The sequence below is a fragment of the Ambystoma mexicanum genome, chromosome 10, assembly GCF_040938575.1.
Source record: "Ambystoma mexicanum isolate Mex_15411 chromosome 10, UKY_AmexF1_1, whole genome shotgun sequence".
NCBI classification, from domain to species: Eukaryota; Metazoa; Chordata; class Amphibia; order Caudata; family Ambystomatidae; genus Ambystoma; species Ambystoma mexicanum.
In genome coordinates this window covers 53,960,843-53,975,572 of record NC_090932.1, presented here as the reverse complement: position 1 = coordinate 53,975,572, position 14,730 = coordinate 53,960,843, and the positions used below count along the sequence as shown (strand labels likewise).

Genomic DNA, 14,730 nt, shown 5'->3' with positions numbered 1-14,730 from the left:
GCCAAAGCCGCCCTCCTCGCGCATTTCGTCCCCCTTGCCAACGTGGATTTCGAAAGGTTCGTCATGCTGTCGGCCAAACAGAAGGAGGATGAGACGCTTGACACCTTCTATGGCCGCCTGCGCCGCCTGTCACAAGGGTGTGCGTGGGGGGATGCGGAGGACATGATAAGGACCATGCTGATCCAGGCATGCTCATCTGGCAAGCTGAGGCGACAAGTTCTAAGAGAGCCCGGACTCACTCTGCCCAGAATCCTGGAGCTCGGGAGGTGCCATGAGGTGGCGGAGGCTCGTGCCAACAAGATGGAGGCCGGATCCCGTGCAGCGAGACCGGAGGAGGTGTGCGCTGTCTGGCGGGGCGGCAGAGGGGTGCGAAAACCCGGTGTACCTCCCAGAGACAGAGCAGGGAAGCCGGTGGAGTCGTGCCAGAAGTGCGGCTATGACCTCCCCCACTCATCGGAGTGCATGGCGAAAGGAAAGATCTGTGGACGCTGTGGGGTGCCTGACCACTTCTCGAGGGTGTGCAGGGCGACCCTGCCGGTACTTATTCCGAGAGGACAACCTCGTCTATGGGCCCCGCGGCAATACCGCCCGCCGAATGTAGCTCAGGTGGAACAAGCGGAACCCGAGGAGGCGCTGGCGGAAGAAGTGGAGGAGGAGGATGAGGAGAATATCTTCTTCGTCTCCAGCATGGAGGTCCTCAAGGGGAGGAGCAGAAGACAGCCGAGATGTGTCGTAGAGGTGAACTGCTCGCCGGTCCCGGTGTTAGTCGACACTGGGGCCTCTGTCAACGTAATGGCGAGAGGACATTATGCTGCGCTCAACCCACCCCCGAGGCTGGCGACGCCAAGAGCCCGCATCTTCGCATTTGGTGGGCGTGATCCCCTACCACTTGATGGGGCGTTTGTCGCCAAGGTGGAACATGACGGGTCGAAAATCAGGGCCCGATTCTATGTGACTGCGGTGAGCAGCAACACCCTGCTCAGCTGTGCGGCAGCGGAGGCCCTTGGCATAGTCAGCTTTGCCTATTCAGTATACTTGGAGGACATCAATGACCTGCTGGACAAGTATGCTGACATCTTCAAAGGGATTGGGAGAATGAACGGTGACCCCGTGAGGCTCCACATTGACGAGTCGGTACAGCCCGTAGCCCTGAAGCACAGGCGGATCCCATTTCATCTAAGGGACCAGGTGGACAGGGAACTCGATAACCTGGTGAACTTGGACGTAATTGAAAAGGTGGAGGGCCCCACACCATGGGTATCCCCCATCGTAGTGGCGAGGAAACCTAAACAACCGGACTCGGTCCGAATCTGTGTGGACATGCGGTTGCCCAATAAGGCCATCAGGAGAGAACGACACCTGACCCCGACGATGGATGACATCATCGCAGAAGTGCAAGGGGCCCGGTTCTTCTCGAAGTTGGACTTACGAGCTGGGTATCACCAGGTTGTTCTACACCCAGAGTCCCGTTACATCACAACTTTTACCACCCACAAGGGGCTCTATAGATACAAGCGGCTGAGCTTCGGAGTGTCGTCTGCGGCCGAGGTGTTTCAGAACATAATCCGTGGCGCTCTCGCAGACCTGGAGGGCGTCCTGAACATTAGCGACGACATTCTGGTCTTTGCTAGGACTGAACCTGACCATCTGAAACGCCTAGCCAAAACCCTTGAAAGGCTGCAGTCGCTGGGGCTCACCCTCCACAAGGACAAGTGTGAATTCCTCCGCCCGACCATTGAGTTCTTTGGTTTCATCTTCAAGGAGGGCGGGGTATCCCCTGACCCCAAGAAGGTCCAAGACATCAAGGCGGCACGCCCCCCTGAGTCAGCGTCAGAGGTGCGGAGCTTCCTGGGTATGGTGACGTACTGTGGGCGTTTCATCAAGAATCTCGCCTCGAGGTCGGAACCTCTGAGGGCCCTGATGAAAAAGGATACCATCTGGCAGTGGGGCCCGTTAGAACAGTCGGCATTCGAGGACATCAAGGGTGCCCTGACAGCAGAGGACACAGTGGCTTTCTTTGACCCCTCCCTGGAGTCAGAGATTATTGTGGACGCCAGCCCATTTGGCCTCGGGGCAGTCCTCACCCAGGTGGGCAAAGATGGGGGAATGAGGCCCGTGGCATACGCGAGCAAGGCCCTCTCCGAGACCGAACAGAGGTACTCACAGATTGAACGGGAGGCACTGGCGGTTCTGTGGGGCTGTCGGCATTTTCGGCTCTACGTGCTGGGGAGACCCGTGACAGTGGTAACAGACCATAAACCACTGATTCCGATTATGGCCGGATCCTCTTCCAAACCACCCGCCAGGATCGAGCGATGGTTGCTGGCCCTCCTGGAATATGGCGTCACCCTGATCTACCGGCCGGGGGCCAACAATGCGGCTGACTACCTGTCCAGGCATCCGGTGGGCAGGGGCGGACCCGCACAAGAGTCGTGTGCGGAGGAGGCTGATGATCACGTCAGCATGGTGGTCGAGAGCGCCACCCCCAATGCAATGCCGCTACCCGAGCTGGAGAGTGCTGCGGCCAACGATGAATGCTTCCGCATCCTGAGGAGATCGATGCAGTCGGGGTCCTGGAAGGCCGTGCTGGAGTTGGTGGCAGGGCGCACTCAAGAGGCCAAAGTGACCCTCGAGCAACTCTGGAAGGTGAGGGACGAGCTGTCCTTCACAGAGTCGGGCCTGCTGCTGCGGGGCGATCGCCTGGTGGTGCCGGGCTCCAAGGTCCACGAAGTCATCAACCTGGCACACCAGGGACACCAAGGGGCCGCCAAAACGAAGGCGAGACTGAGGCTGAAGGTGTGGTTCCCCGAGTTGGAAAGAAAAGTGGACGACTTTGTAGCGGCCTGTGTATGGTGCCAGGCGGCCTCCCCAGTACAGCGGGAGCCGGAAATTGAAGTAATGCCACGGGGGACCCGCCCGTGGGAGGTGGTACATGCGGACTTCGGATCCACGGCCGTAGGTACTCACTTCCTAGCCATCGTCGATGAGTACTCGCGATACCCGGAGGTGGAGTTCGTCGAGTCGGTGGCGTTTGAGCACGTGGTCGGCGCCGTGGAAAAGATCTTTGCCACCCATGGGTTTCCCGTGACCCTGTGCTCGGACAATGGATCCCCATTCCAGAGCGCGAGGTTCTCGGAGTTTCTCGAGAGCTGCGGAGTGGCCCACCGGAAGGTGTCCCCGCTGTGGCCCCGCGCCAACGGGGATGCCGAGAGGCTGATGAGGACATTAAACAAAACGTTCCGGATAGCCCCGGGACAGGGCCAGCCTCTCCAGCGGGCGCTATACCAGTTTCTAAGAGTATACCGTACCACCCCACACGCCTCGACTGGGGTAGCCCCGGCTGAAGCCCTATTTCGAAGGTGCCCTCGAGGTCTCCTCCCGGAGGTACAGGAAAAGATACCCGGTGTAATAGATGACCAACGGGTGGAAGCGGAGCGACAGGCGAGGACACTTCAAGAAAACACACGGCGGGGTCTTCGTCCGCAGCGGCTGGAACCGGGCGACGAAGTGCTGATCAGGAATCGGCATCCCCATGGAAAACTCTCGCTCCCATATGAACCCGAGCCGCTGGACGTAGTGGCAGTGAAAGGATCAATGGTAACGGCCTCGGACGGGAAGTCGGCCGTCACTCGAAATGTGAGTTTTTTCAAGAAACTGGGGGACTCTCGAACTGTACTCCCGCCTGACCCGGATGAGACTGTCCTCCCGGATGAAGATACCCCCCGGGGGGAACTCGTGGGGTCACCAGAACGAGGCACTGGAGCAGCAGGGAGTCCGGCGGCTGAGGTAGGTGGGAGGTACCCCCAGAGGGCTGGGCGAGGGAGACCTGCCTACCTCGGAGACTACGTGCTGGGGCCAATTGACTGTGTTCCGTAGTGAAGGGGACCTGGGAGGCTGATAATAAAAGGGGGCATGGGCTTTGAAGTTCGCAAGTGACCTTGTGTGCAGTGCTATGGTTTGACGTGTCTGTTTGTTGTTGTTCCTCCCGGAAAAAGGAGGAGTGTGGCGTTGCCCCGTGAGGGGATACGCACGCGGCGGCGTGACGTTGCACGTCGCCGCGTGCGCCTTAAATAAACGGGGCGTTCCCGGCCGCGTCAGAGCGACCGGGGAGCCCGAACCGCACAGACGTGTCCGTGTGGCGTCTGTGGGTGGAGGGGCTCGCGGGCACGCAGTGGGGACACCCAGAGACCCCCAACAGCCCCTGTGCTATCCTCTGTTCATCAGGAGTCGTAGCATGGACTTCTAAGCGTCAGTGGTGCGGTCTGGTCGCTCAGGCCTCAGGCAAGAGAGGGTGAATGATTGTAAATTCATTGTAGGGTCCTGGCATTTTGGTTCTAAGCTGCCAGCATAGGTAGCGTCACAGCACGCGGCACATATTCAGAATAAGGATGAAGGTGGCCCTCAGAGGAACTAGCGGAAGCCGAGGAATGCCCAAGCGACTGGATCCACTTATTGGGAGCCCATTGGCAGGGTGTTTGAATCACCACTCCTCTGGGTGGAGGACTGTGTATATTCCTCAACTGTAGAGGGGGTGGGGGGAGGGGCACATGTGTGCTCAGCAGACAGAACCTTTTCTGCCCTGTTTTCTGTGACAGGGTCCCACGTGTGCACACAGCGTTCTGTGTTTGCTCTTGCATAACTCATGGCGTCCAATGTCCTTTGCCTCACTCCCAGCTACGCACTCCCCTTCTCCCAGGCAAGGGGGGCAATGTCCTTTGCCTCATTCCCAGCTGCGCACTCCCCTTCTCCCAGGCTAGGGGGCCAAGGTTCATTGTCAGTCTTTGCCAAACAGTTTGCAGGAACGTCAGCGCTTTTCCACGTTTCACAAATAATTCTCCCGCTGCAGATACTCGACAGATCCGCCAAACTCGTGCACATTCTAGAACTCTGAACCGGAAGGGACACCCCGGAAGCTCACCAGGCTTCAGGGAAGGGGATTTGCATCAGGGGCGAAATGGAAAAATATTGCAATAACCAAACAGAGGGTGCAACAAAAAAAAAGAGCGGTAGAGATTCTAAAATTCTGTTTTCACATTAAAAGTGATGTCCAGGGGTGGACTGGGGACTAAAAAAGGCCCTGGAAAAAATTACTGGGGACCAAAAGAGGCCCTGGAAATAATGTTAAAAGTGGCCCCATATGACACGTTTTCAGCAAGCCGAATGCTTTTCCTAAGAGAAAATTTGGAAATACCACACAAAAGAGGCCCAAGGTGCAGAGGCCCACCGGGAAATCTCCAGAGTTCCCTATAGGCCAGTCCACCCCTGGTGATGTCCCTTGGCAGAAAAGAGTAGGCGCTATGTAACATAGCTACCAAGTGGCCCCACGTCGTGCATGACAGCTGGTTTTCCAACATAGTGTGCTGGGATTTGTAGGCCCATTGGAAAATACGGTACAGGTTCCTGAATGCAATGGGGGAAAAACAGGACTGTTTCAAGGTGTCCCCACACATGACATGGGTGTACTCGTCAGCTAAGGAGTCACAGAAAGGTAGCTCGCCTTGAAAGAAAGTCAACGCGGAGCAACACAGGTTCGATCCCCGGGTCCGCGCTTAAACCTCCGGGTATTGAGCGCGTTATAAATAACCTATCATATCATATGCAAGCCACAGTCCTCAAGTGACATTACTTCACACTTCCGCGACCTTCATTGCACCCTAAAGTTTGTTAAAAGGAATTGTTTGCAGTTTTCTGGTGTGACCTCCACCCACCAGATCATTCAAGCCTAAGGAAAGTTCTGTGACAGCATTTTCATGTCAAAGAACAGTCATGCCACGGACCATCCAGAGCCCAGACACGCTCCGACCTGGTAAGATAGCTCAGTGGGTTAAAGGGCTTGCTGCAAACATGAATGCATTCGATAGAGCGCCACTTTGAGTTGTGGTAGAGCGGACTCAACTTTTTCTCCTTCAGGTGCTGACGGCAAGAGTTGCATTTTCCTCGGAAACAGTGACAGCTCTTTGGTGCTTTTGGATACATACCGCTGTGTAATTTAACCACTGCGTGAAAACATTTGTTCAGCATTGGTCTTTGTTTAACATTTAAAAGTCGCCCAGCATTGACTGCACATTGTTTTGGTTATAACTCCAACCTCTTCCCTTGACAGCATGAGAAAACACCCACAAGTTAACTAAAACGTGACGGAACCAGTGGTCGAAGTGAGCAGGAACGGCCAGGAAGGGTGTTCCACTAATATTTAAGTTCACTTCTATCACTGGACAGAACACGCTGGTCTTGGGTACTTAAGTAGTTGCTAGATTTGACTAGCTTATAATTTCGGAGTAAAGCGGGTCGCACTATAACCAGATATTTTTGGTGATGTTGTTCGACATAAAGAAAGGGAATAGGACCTTATCGGCTCAAGGCTCTTCTGTTCGGTAAGTCAAGTACATGCGACACGTCTGGTAGAGCACTGGGGAACCAGTGACGTGCCAGGTGATGTACAGGCGGTAGGTACCACGGAAAGGTCTGTATGACTGGGGCATGGACATTCCCACGCACATGTCAGTGGCTCTGGGGCCGGTGGGGGGTCAGTCGAGTGATAGAATTCCTGACTTTCTTGGGCCCCGGGAAAAGTAGTGTGAATGGAACACAGTCAGTCACCACTCAGAAGTGTTCCCCCACAGGGTAGTTTTAGAAGCAGGCACGTGCCATGAGATTTCCTGGCAGGCTGGTGCCTGTGAAGGCCTACAGGCCTTGGACGTGGCCAGTACATCTGGGCATTATTATGCTTCTAAAACAGAAGTAGGACTGAGGCCGCGCCGGTCACATGCCAACACCTTTCCAGACAGGCTCCTGCTCAGTAGAACTTCTGTAGAGAGAGTCACACTACGGTGTATACCAGCAGGCCCCTGGCCAGTAGGACTTTGACAGAGGCTGTCACGTATCAGGGGTTTTCCCTGACAGGGTGCTCCCAGTAGTACCATTGTAGAGTCAGTCACATATCGGTGTTTCCTGATAGGCTGCTTCCAGTAGAACTTTGTCAGTCAGTCACTTATCAGGAGTGTTCTTGCCAGTCTCCTGCCCAGCACCACTTTGTCAGGACAGATGACATGCCAGAGGTTTTCCTGAAAGACTGTTGCTCAATTGTACATCGGCAGAGTCTGTCATGCCAAGGTTTTTCCTGACAGGCTGCTCTTTAACAGTGCTATGGCAGAATCAGTCAAAGGGTAGGGGCTCTCCCAACAGGTTCCTACCAGTAGTCTTTTGGCAGAGGCAGTCCCAGGCCAGGGTTTTTTCTAGCAGTCTCTAGCCCAGTAACACTTTAGCAGAGTCAGTCACATGCTGGGGGAGTTTTCTGACGTGCTGTTGGTCAGTAGGGCCTAGAGGGTTTCCAGACTTGGACAGAATTAGTCACATGCCAGTAGATTTACTGACAACATGCTTCCAGCAGTTCTCTGACAGTCAGTCACATGTCAGGGCTTTTCCTGACAGGCTGCTGTCCAATAACACTTTGAAAGCGTCAGCCACATGCCTGTGATTTTCCTGACAGGCAGCTGCCCAGTAGCACTTTTACAGAATCAGTCATATGCCAATGGTTTTCCTGACAGGAAGCTTCCAGTAGCACTGCGGAAGAGTCAGTCACATGCTGAGGGTTTTCCTGACAGGACACCTTCAGTAGTACTCAGGCAGTCAGTCACATGTCAAGGTTGTCCCTGACATGCTGCTCCCTAACAGTACTATGGCAGAATCAGTGAAATGGTAAGGAATTCCCTAACGGGCTGCTGCCCATAGTAGTATGGCAGAGTCAGTCACATGCCAGGGGTTTTATTAACGTGCTGCTTCTCAGTAGGACTTGGCAGAGACTGTCGAATGTTAGGGTTGTTTCCGACAGGGTGCTTCCAGTATGACTTACGCAGAGTCAGTCACTTGGCTGGGTTTTCCTGACATAATGCTGTCTAGTATTGCTTTCAGAGAGTGAGCCACATGCTAGAGGTGTTTCTGGCAGGCTGCTGCCCAGTAGCACTTGGACAGAGTCAGTCACATGCCAGGGCGGGAGTATTCTTGACACGATGCTTCCAGTAGTACTTGACAGTCAGTCACATGCCAGAATGTTCCTGACAGGCTGCAGCCCATTAGCACTTGGACAGAGTCAGTTACATGCCAAGAGTGTTCCTGACAGGATGCTTCCACTAGTACTCTGACAGTCAGTCACATGCCAGGGGTTTTCCTGGCAGGCTGCTGCCCAGTAGCACTTGGACAGAGTCAGTCACATGTCAGGGCGGGAGTATTCTTGACACGATGCTTCCAGTAGTACTTGACAGTCAGTCACATGCCAGAATGTTCCTGACAGGCTGCAGCCCATTAGCACTTGGACAGAGTCAGTTACATGCCAAGAGTGTTCCTGACAGGATGCTGCCCAGTAGAACTTGGAAAGTGTCAGTCACATGCCAGGAGTATTCCTGACAGGATGCTGCCTAGTAGAACCTGGACAGTGTCAGTCACTTGCCAGGGGTTTTCCTGACAGGATGCTGCCCAGTAGAACTTGGAAAGTGTCAGTCACATGCCAGGAGTATTCCTGACAGGATGCTGCCTAGTAGAACCTGGACAGTGTCAGTCACTTGCCAGGAGTATTCCTGACAGGATGCTGCCTAGTAGAACCTGGACAGTGTCAGTCACATGCCAGGAGTATTCCTGACAGGATGCTGCCTAGTAGAACCTGGACAGTGTCAGTCACATGCCAGGAGTATTCCTGACAGGATGCTGCCCACTAGAACCTGGACACAGTCATTCACATGCCAGAGATTTCCCTGACAGGATGTTGCCTTCAGCAGTACTCTGGCAGTCAGTGAGATGCCAGGGTGGTTCCTAACAAGCTGCTACCTAATAGTACCATGGCAGAATGAGTCAAATGATAAGGGTTTTCGTGACAGGCTCCTGCCAGTAGTAATTTGACAGGGGCAGTCCCATCTCAGGTGTGTTCCTAGCATTCGGCAGCCCTATATTACTTTGGCAGAGTCAGACACAGGCAGAGATAGTCGCATGGCATTTTTTTTTCTTCTGGCCGGGTGCTTCCAGTAGTACCTTAACAGAGTCAGCCACTTTTTCGGGTTTTCCTGGCAGAATGCTGCTCACTGCTGCTTAGGCAGAGTCAGTCACATGCCAGGGCTGTTCCTGACAGGATACCTTCAGCACTCAGTAGTTCACCGACAGCCAGTCACATGCCACGGTTTGTCCTGACAGGCTGCTGCCCAGTAGAACGTTGAAAGAGTCAGTCTCATGCCAGGTTATTACCCGACAGGCTCCTGCCCAGTAGTTCACTGACAGCCAGTCACATGTCGGGGTTTTTCCTGGCATGCTGCTGCCCAGTTTACAGCCAATGACATGCCGGGTTTGCTTTTTAGAAGCACGGGCTGGTCAGAGGAGTCCTGTTTTATCTCAAGATCCAAGGGTCCAGGAGTGAGATGTCATGACCCCGGACCTCATGTCAGTGGGGGGAGGGGTTACACCGGCCAGGATTCAGACCGCTCCCCGAGAGTACGATTCACACACAACGAATGAGACTTGTGAGACCAAAGTAGAAGTGTGTTCATAATCCACGATGGAACACTCCCCTCCCCCACCCGCCTGCCTTTGTCTAAGAGCGCCTGGGGTCCTCCCGGAGATTAGGAGCTGCTAGACATCCTGGCCATTAATTAGTAGAGAGCCCCCTGCCCCTCTTTCTGGTGCAAACTCTATTCAAGCTGGCTGGGGGCGGGGGGCTGCTTTGTTTCTGTCTCTCTCTGATGGAAATCGTTAACAACAAACAGTGCATCCAAACACACAAAGGCCCCCAAATTAACTGCTTCCCGAAGGGTCAACGGACGACGCCGCCTTTCATCCATCCAAGGTCAGCAGAGTACGTAGCTTTGAGAGGGATCTGGGCAGCACCTGCTTTCCACACCGCATCAGAGGGGCAGGCTGCGCAGCTGTATAACTTCCACCCTGGGCGGGTGCGTGCACCCCGAAACACGAGAAGAGTCCCACCGTTCGTGCGCACACGCTAGCTGGTTATCTCTCCAATAACTGAGAAGGGTATACAATGGCAGTGGAGGATCGCCAAGTCCATTTATTCAGACCACTGTAGCCTTGTCTTCAGCTCCGTCTTTGCTGGCACCCGGTGGTTGCTCGGTTGTGTCTGTGCTAAGCCTGGCGGGGAGGGGTTGGGGGAGGGGGATCGTTACCGAGTCATGGGCACTGCTTCCGTATGCACTGTGCCCCCCCTCCATAAATAAAGTGCTCTTCTGTTACCCCTGAGCCCATGTTAACCAAGACACGTCTCACCCCACTGCCCCCCGAAACCACGCCCGCACACTCTCTCTCCTGGGGTAACATCTCCCTCCTCTCCCCCACCCTCCGCAGATTGCCCCCTCCTTATGAGGTTTGGGGGTGCCATGCCCTGCCCACTCTCGGCAGCTCTCTGGACCTTTTCTCTAATGATCTTCACCCCAATTTGGCTTCTGAATCCTTATGCACTTTTTGGAACCCCCAAACCCACGCCCTTGTTATAACAGTTGAAGTGCAATACTTCACCCCACACTTTGGAATCGGGCCACTTTCTGCACATGTTGTGATCTTGGGCAATTGACTGAAATCTGCATGTGCCTCGTGTCTTCCAAAAATAAGAGCTCTTTGACACAAGGCGCTCATTGCACAAGGCGCTATACAGAAGAACACTGGAGGCACACTTCACAGGAAAGGATGGCGAAAAGTGACCGTGATAGGAGGAGGGAGAAAAGTGGAGTACTTTATGCAGTGTTCACAGCAAACTGAAATGTCTCTGGTCGCAGGAGTGCCTCTTTATGTAGCGCCTGGACGTACACCCAGAACACTCAGCACTTATAAATAGGTTGCCATCAACAAACGAGGACACAGCCCAATAGCTACAGCACATCAGCATTACAAAGAATGACACGAAAACGGAACATTAAAGTCCAGATACATCTCGCGCTGCAGCAGGCGCATTTACTCAAGCGGCAACTCTGCTCTGTGTGTGAGAAGTGCGAGCGCCGATTGCCCCAGGACTACCTGGCTCACACCCCATTAAAGCCCCTCTTGATACGGTGCCAACAGGTGTAATCTCTCCTCAGATAACCATGTGTCCAGAAGCCCGCACCCGCAAAGCGCCTAGTGGCCCGAGTAGTGTTATGGGAGTGACATGGAGCAGTCCGGTGCATGGCGTATTTCATCCTGTCCTGGCTTCTCTTTGCATTGTGGTACGTGCATTCCTGTACTTTTACGAGAGAAAGCAAAACTACATTTACCAGAATGCACAGAAGCGCCAAGTCTGGGCGCGGTACTCGCGGTACCTGACACGGCACAGCGTGCGGTGTGGGTGTGCCCTGCTGCTGCGCCGCTGTTCCGCCCTACTCACCTCATCTCGTCGCCTCCTGGTGCCCCTCTCCTCACCGGCCGGTCACTAGGGTTCCTGGTTCCCAGCTTTCTTCACGGGGCTGTGAGTCTGCCCATCTGCTTGGGGCTGGCTGTTCCCCGTGCTGGGCACTCCCCCTGAAACCCCCCCTCTCCTCGCCGCATGGAAATTCGCCCCTCCCAGGAGCCTGACAGGACTAGCAATGTGTCCTTCCCCTGCCCACTCCACTGTCCCGCGCACAGCCCACCCGTGCTCCTCACCCAGGGTGCTGGGCATTGGGGGCGGGGGAGTCATACTGGCACGTTCTTTGGACCCCAGGAGTCAGGACGTGTATGTATCCTTCACTCTCCCCCCACCTTCTGACTCTGGAATCGCCCCTGATGACTAAAGGGCTGTTTTCGTTTGTTGCTGAACTTTGTGAAAAGAACGGAACAGTTCCCAAAGTCGCTTAAAGGGACAGTGACGTCCAGAGGTTATTTCCACAGACACCCATCACATACCAAGCTCCCATCACACACCAAACTCCCATCACACACCAAGCTCCCATCACATACCAAGCTTTGTTAACACCCGTAGATTGTGGTGGTCATATGGCAAGTGCGACTTGCCCCAATAGTGTCACCACACACCAGGCATTAGGACTTTGCCGCTCCAGTAAAAACATGCAGGTAATTCTGTTTAGCAGCACGTTGCCGCACCGGCAAAGTCTGAGGGGCTCATTAACTCCCCCGATCTGGAAAAAATGCTGGGAAAAAATGCCAATAATTCGCAATGAACTACCGGCAGACCTGACCTGCTGGGAGTTCAGGTCCCTGCCATCGAATGCATGCCAGAATCGCCGGCACCGGTACTACAGGTGCCGGTAGTTCCGGCAATCCCATCCATTGAGTCTGGAAATGAGAATTTACTGCCAGTAATATCCTGGTAAAAAAACTTGACATCCGATGGCAGAAACGGCATGACAGTTTTGCTGGTATCCCACCGGTACTGGCACAACTGGGATGAGGGCCTAAGTTTGCCGGTGGGGCGGAGTGAGGGAGAATTTTCCTTTAAGTGCTTAGTTCCTCCCACCGTAGAGACCCATTTGTATTGGGCAGCAATGAACCCTTGGGCATGAGGGTGCGGACAAGACTGAAACAACGAGAAACAAAATAGGAGTCAGCAAACCGAGGATGTCAAGAGCTACAACTCGAGGGAGCTCTAGTCAAAAAGCCAGGTTTTTAGCTTTCTTTTGAAGACCTCGAGTGCCGTTTCCAGCCTTAGGTCCAAAGGTAGACGATTTCAGGCCGTCGAGGCTGCTATAGCAAAGGCTCCTTTTCCAGCTTTCTTGGACTTATTTTTTTTCGGGATTACGAGCATTATTATCTCCTGTGATCTGAGGACCTGTAGGGAACTCTTGGGCAACATCAATTCATTAAGGTAGCTGGGCACGGTGCCCAGGAGTCTCTTAAAAGTGATAAGAATAAGGCGATAACGAATTCTGGCCTCTACATGTAGCCTCGCTGGTGACATGGTCCCTTCTGGTGAGACCCGTGACCACCCTCACTGCACCGTTTTGAATGACTTGCAGTCTGTTGATTTCCTTTTTCTGATGCCCGTCAGCAGACTGCAACAATAGTCCATTTTGGCTCCTACTATGGCTCTCACCAAGGTTTCTGCATTAGCCTGGGAAATCATGGGTCTGAGGTGTGTGAAAAGTTAAAAGTAATAAGCCGCGCCAGATACTACACTTCCCACATGTGCATTCATGGAGACGCGTTGATCGAGAATCACCCCTAGCGACTTAACTTTCTTGAGGGTGTCTATTTTAACTTCACCAAGCTGGAATTTGCTATACCTGGCGTCAAGCTTGGGGATCCGGTTGGGGGATCCCACAATCATGAGCTCAGTTTTTGCTCCGTTTCGAGCTAGTCCGTTTTGCACCATCCAGTTCTCAATACAGGTGTAGGCTTTATTCATACGGTCTTCGTCTCGGGTATGATCTCCCGTCAGAGGGATGATACATTGCGTACCATCCGCAAAGTTGGTGAACCAGATCTTTTCGTGCACCAACATAGAGAAGAAGGGGACAGTGAAGATGTTGTAAAAGCAGGGCGAGAGACTTGTGCCTGCGGGACTCCGTACTCAGTCGGAATTGTGTCTGCTTCAGCTATGTCTGAGCAAACACAACTGACCCAATTCTTGAGAAAGGAATCTACCCACTGCGAGGCATTGGGGGAGAATGCTGCCACTTGTTCGAGCCTGGTGACCAACAACGTTTGGTCAACCAGGTCGAATGCGGCTGAGAGGTCCAGCAGCATGAGCATGGTGGTTTCTCCCTTATCTATATTAGAGAGGAGCCTAGATTTTAGTTCCAGAAGGGCCATTTCAGTACTATGCCCTGCTCTGAAACCTGATTGCCGGCAGTTTAGAACAGGGTGGCTTTCTATGTGTTTGGCTATTTGTCTATAGGCAACTCGGTCCAGAATCTTCATCAGAAAACCCGAGTTCGTAATGCGTCTATAATTCAAAGGGTCCTCTTCAGAGAAGCCCGGTTTTTTAATAAGGGTGTGACCCATCTGGTACAACGCTCTCTTTAAGAGAGGCGTTTACAAATGGAAGAATGGGGGGGCATGTTTTGATTATAATGGCAGACATTGGATCGCCCCTGCAGCTGGTTGTTTTCAGATGTTTAACCACCTCCGTCAGTTCCTCCAGCGTAATTGCAGAGAATGAGAATTCTGGAATTGAGGGGCATCTGGATATGATAATACAATATGATATGATGGGGTATTTATAACACGCTTAATACCCAGAGGTTTCTACTCGCGGACCCAGGAATCGAACCTGTGTTGCTGCGTGTCGTCTTGCTTCTAAGGCAAGCAACTTTGCCGCTGAGCTATCTGCCCTTCACTGAGAGCATTAGCCTTTTTTTGGCTAATATTATCTTTGATTCCCTGCAATTTGTTGCCCAAAGCATCTTGAATAGCCTGGCACCATTTTTTGTCTTTTACAATTTCCTTTACCTCGAGAACGGGAGTAAATTCTTGCTCCTTGAGAATTTTAATATGTTCCCTGGCCCCTGACCTTCCTTCAGTGATCCTATTGTTAAAGAAGTTCTTCCTTGCCTCTAAGATAGCAGCTTTATACAATCTGGCTGCCTCTTTATCTCTTTATAGGCAAGGAGCAGGTCAGCGGAATAGTTTGTTTTCCATTTAAAATACTGTTTACGCATAGCCACTTTCATTTTACTTAGCGCAGGGGTAAACCAGGATTTGTTGGGAGTAACTACTTTGTGTTTTCTCATATTCTCCGGAGCTAGACGTCGAATGTTTCCGTGAGTATTACAGAGAGTTCCTGAGCTGTGTCTGGGAGCAGATCATTTGTCAAGTGTCTAACCAATT

The 14,730-nt window shown here is 53.1% G+C and overlaps 1 protein-coding gene across 3 annotated transcripts in view; it reads right to left on the bottom strand.

Annotated features, from left to right (window-relative positions):
* MASP1 (MBL associated serine protease 1) overlaps positions 1-11,685 on the bottom strand; it is a 587,565-nt gene extending 575,880 nt beyond the window's left edge. Inside the window, exon 1 of one of the 3 annotated variants that reach the window (XM_069617478.1) lies at positions 11,351-11,685. In XM_069617478.1, coding sequence (XP_069473579.1) covers positions 11,351-11,355 — 5 coding nt within the window. In that variant the 5' untranslated portion in view covers positions 11,356-11,685. The remainder of the gene's footprint in view (positions 1-11,350) is intronic. The other 2 variants (XM_069617479.1, XM_069617480.1) reach the window with 2 other exon arrangements.
* Positions 11,686-14,730: the final 3,045 nt, after the last annotated feature.